This window comes from Branchiostoma belcheri, unplaced genomic scaffold (assembly GCF_001625305.1).
Source record: "Branchiostoma belcheri isolate BF01 breed outbred unplaced genomic scaffold, Haploidv18h27 scaffold261, whole genome shotgun sequence".
In the NCBI taxonomy this organism is placed as follows: Eukaryota; Metazoa; Chordata; class Leptocardii; order Amphioxiformes; family Branchiostomatidae; genus Branchiostoma; species Branchiostoma belcheri.
Window position 1 is genome coordinate 167,682 of NW_017803867.1, and position 3,974 is coordinate 171,655.

At 41.8% G+C, this 3,974-nt stretch overlaps 1 protein-coding gene across 2 annotated transcripts in view; it reads right to left on the bottom strand.

Annotated features, from left to right (window-relative positions):
* Nucleotides 1-768: 768 nt before the first annotated feature.
* Nucleotides 769-3,974, bottom strand: part of LOC109472027 — an 8,406-nt gene continuing 5,200 nt past the window's right edge. Inside the window, exons 4-8 of one of the 2 annotated variants that reach the window (XM_019771596.1) lie at nucleotides 3,255-3,428; nucleotides 2,581-2,754; nucleotides 2,082-2,237; nucleotides 1,603-1,675; nucleotides 769-1,028 (exon numbers count right to left, since the gene is read on the bottom strand). In XM_019771596.1, coding sequence (XP_019627155.1) covers nucleotides 1,647-1,675; nucleotides 2,082-2,237; nucleotides 2,581-2,754; nucleotides 3,255-3,428 — 533 coding nt within the window. In that variant the 3' untranslated portion in view covers nucleotides 769-1,028; nucleotides 1,603-1,646. The remainder of the gene's footprint in view (nucleotides 1,029-1,602; nucleotides 1,676-2,081; nucleotides 2,238-2,580; nucleotides 2,755-3,254; nucleotides 3,429-3,974) is intronic. The other variant, XM_019771597.1, reaches the window with a different exon arrangement.

Sequence of the window (3,974 nt, forward strand, 5' to 3'; positions counted from 1 at the left end):
TCATTTTTTTATTCAATAAAATAAAATAAGTGTCGCCTAAACTGTGTAAACCGATTTTACTGTGTTAACTTATGACGCGCTTCCACGTGCAGTAGGTCGGGGGAAATTATAAATCTTATGACACAATTTAATGTTGACACTTTTATACAGTATTTTTGTGTCCTAAAACGCCGAATATCCGCAATCCTACACGGTTATATATTTGCACTGTTAATAAAGAGTGTATGTCCTCCAAGGCCTAGGTTATAGCAAATGCAGAAAAGCAAAACTTTCTTTGCCTCTGGGTACCAATTTTTGTTATTGTCGTACTAGGGCTTTAACTACTATAGACAGTATATTTCAGATGGTGTATATTATAATGTGTATGCCAATAAAACATGATTAATTGCAATGTATTCAGTAAACCTTTCCACTGGCCCCAGCCTCAGCTGGCGTGGCAACAATACTCTTTGAATAACAACACAGAAGCAAAAAGTTTAACCAGTCACCAGTTTTATTATCATTCATATTCAAACACTCACAGTTCCATTGCTTTCTACGATGTAACGTTACCTAGTGTACACGTACATGTCCGGAAATTGATGAAAAATGTTGCTGATAATCCTCACTACAATTCCTTCCTAGGGTTGTTTAAAAATAAGATCGATGAATCGATGGTGAATTTTGTGATATTTGAGAAATTTAAAAGAAATAATGATGGTAAGAATAACAAGATCAAAACCTAATCACCATTCCACCTTGTTGTTAAGTATTACTACTGCAATTAGAAAACATTTAAGATGTAAATTTCAGCTGAAAAACAACCAGAGCTGTCCCAATCAATATTGCCCTAAGCAAGTTACTACATAGGTTATTGAAACGTAGGCAGGTACATTCCTTTGTATTAGTGAATTTAAGAACTTAATCACCCATGTCTAAGGTAGGTACATTCCTTTGTATTAGTGAATCGAAGAACCTAATCACCCATGTCTAATTAAACTATTGAAAGTCTTCTGCCTCAGTCGCCTGGTCCTGAGCTTCCTGCAGTTCTGTAAGAAAAAGAGAAAATGAACAGGAGACGTTAGAAACACTAAGAACGACCCAAGTAGGACTGGAAAATCAGTCAAAAACAATTAGAGATCTGACCTTTTGACTGTCAAAAAACGTTACTTCTTAGTTAGGCCACACCGACTAATTTTTATGGATCACATCCTCTGAAGACCCCCAAACTAGTGCGCGCGGGCAAAAAAAGAGAGAAAAATCCGGCCAAAAATAAATGTCCTACTAAGCCACGGGAATACAAAGACTGTACTGTGAATTTGGCGCATAAAAAAGCGACGTATATGACAGACCCGCCCATGCTGGATTTTTGCGTTACGTATGTACTGAGTTCTTAAGTCGTGGAGTTTCGGTAGCTTGGGTGCCGTCCTCCGACTTCGTTGTCACTAACCACCATGGACTACCCAGGCCTACAGCCAGGCCAGAGCCTCGGAAGACGTGATCTTTTTTTATTATTTTTGGGGATCAGGCGAAAATCAATGCGCGCGTGGATGTCATTCATAAAATTAAGTCGGTGTGGCCTTATAGAGCTATATATGTGGGATTAAGCCAACTCAGACGTACCATTTGCCGTGACTTGCACCAGGCGGAGGCGCTGGAGTCCCACTTCAGGCTAAGAACGCCTCCTCCTGCAGTTCTGTCAGGACAAGAGAAACAGGAGACGTTAGAAAAACACGAAATCAACATGACACATATAAAATTGACGGCAATCTACGAGAGTGAAATTTAGTGTTATATTTCAGCTAAAAACCTCTACAAACTAATTGCAAACAAACAAACAAAAACACGTCAAAGAAACCGCAGTCGTGGCGCCCAGAATCAGTAATATCCTAGGAGCTAGAACTCGCATGAACTGGAAGTAGCTATTGGCATTAAATGATACGATGATATCAGCAAATGTACTCTAGTGTATTGTTTTAGACTAAATTTATTGTCTATGTCTAATATCAAATTTAGTTATACGTTTGAATTTAACTGTGTCCCACGTGTATTGTACCGCTGTATGATTAGAGGTTCAGTGGGGAGACACAGCTGAAATGTACCTTCTTCCTCAGCCTCCAGGTCCTCTACTTCGTTCCGCTTTCCGGCCGCCATACACCCATGATGGCACGATTGGAAGTCTGGGCCTGGGCGTTTGCCAAAGCATTGTTGATGGCAATCTCTAGCACGTGATCGCTTCTCCATCCCCACCTCTGCCACTGCAAGAGAAAAAAAACGGGCTATTTTACAAAACGCTGAGATCAGCACAAGACAAACACGGGTAATACATGTATTTATATTAGTGTCAAAAGTCAAACTACGACGTACAGAAATATAAGGGATTGAGTTACGTTTCATTTAGATTAAGGATTTAGCCACGAGTACACAGAGGGAAGAAAACAGGGACGGTAAAAATGTTAAATCAACCCGACACGACACATATAAAACTGACGGCAATCTATGAGAGTGAAATTTAGTGTTAAATAGATAAACAAACAAACAAACGTGTATTGTACCGCTGTATGACTAGAGGTTTAGTGGGGAGGCACGGCTGAAACGTACCTTCTTCCTCTGCCGAAAAGTCCTCCACTTCGTCCCGCTTCCCGTGGTATAACGCCACCCTGTTGCAGTTGCTGACGCACCTTTGATGATCCGGTGGGATAAGCCTCCTGTTAGTACAATCTCGAATACATTTGTCTCGCACTTGGTTTCGCTTCTCCATTCCCAGCTCTGTCACTACAAGAAAATATCAAAAAAGTCGATTTAAGCAACATTGAGCTCAATCCGAGACAGACACGGGTACTGAATCCATGTGTCAAAAGTAAGTCAACGACGTACATCATGCCCGTAGCCAGGATTTTGAATGGGGGGGGGGTCTTCCCACTGCTTGAGGGGACCTCGAGTGCCGTAGGCGCGAGGTTCCTAGGGGGTCCGGGGCATGCTCCCCCGGGAAATTTGAAAAATGAACCTTCTAAAATGGCATTTCGTGCATTTTTGAGAGGATTTCCAAGAAAACATCAAAGATAAAATTTTATTCGATGACAAAGGGAGCAGTTTTTCTACGATTCCAGTTCATCTTTTTAAGAAAAATCTCGGACCTTTACATTAAAAGTGGCAAAAAAAGTGGACCTTTGAGCCTTNTGGGGGGTCTAACAACCCGACCCCCCCCCCCTCGGATACGGGCATGCGTGCATGTAATATTTGGGAGCGTGCAGCGTTACATTTATAAAACGTACCTTCTTCCTCTGCCGCAAAGTCCTCCACTTCTTCCCGCTTCCCGTGGTATAACGCCACCCTGTTGCAGTTGCTGACGCACCTTTGATGATCCGGTGGGATAAGCCTCCTGTTAGTACAATCTCGAATACATTTGTCTCGCACTTGGTTTCGCTTCTCCATTCCCAGCTCTGTCACTACAAGAAAATATCAAAAAAGTCGATTTCAGAAACATTTAGCTCAACCCGAGACAGACACGGGTACTGAATCCATGTGTCAAAAGTAAGTCAACGACGTACATCATGCCCGTAGCCAGGATTTTGAATGGGGGGGGGTCTTCCCACTGCTTGAGGGGACCTCGAGCGCCGTAGGCGCGAGGTTCCTAGGGGGTCCGGGGGCATGCTCCCCCGGAAAATGTTTAACAATGAACTTTTTAAAATGGCATTTCGTGCATTTTTGAGAGGATTCCCATGAAAAAATCAGAGATAAATGGTCAGATAAATTTTTATTCCATGACAAGGGGAGCAGTTTTTCTACGAATCCAGTTCATCTTTTAATGCAAAATCTTGGACATTTACATTAAAAGTGGACCAAAAAGTGGACCTTTGAGCCTTGTGTGTGTGTTTGTGTGGGGGANTTAAAAAAATGAACCCTCTAAAATGGCATTTCGTGCATTTTTGAGAGGATTTCCAAGAAAACATCAAAGATAAAATTTTATTCGCTGACAAATGGGGGGCAGTTTT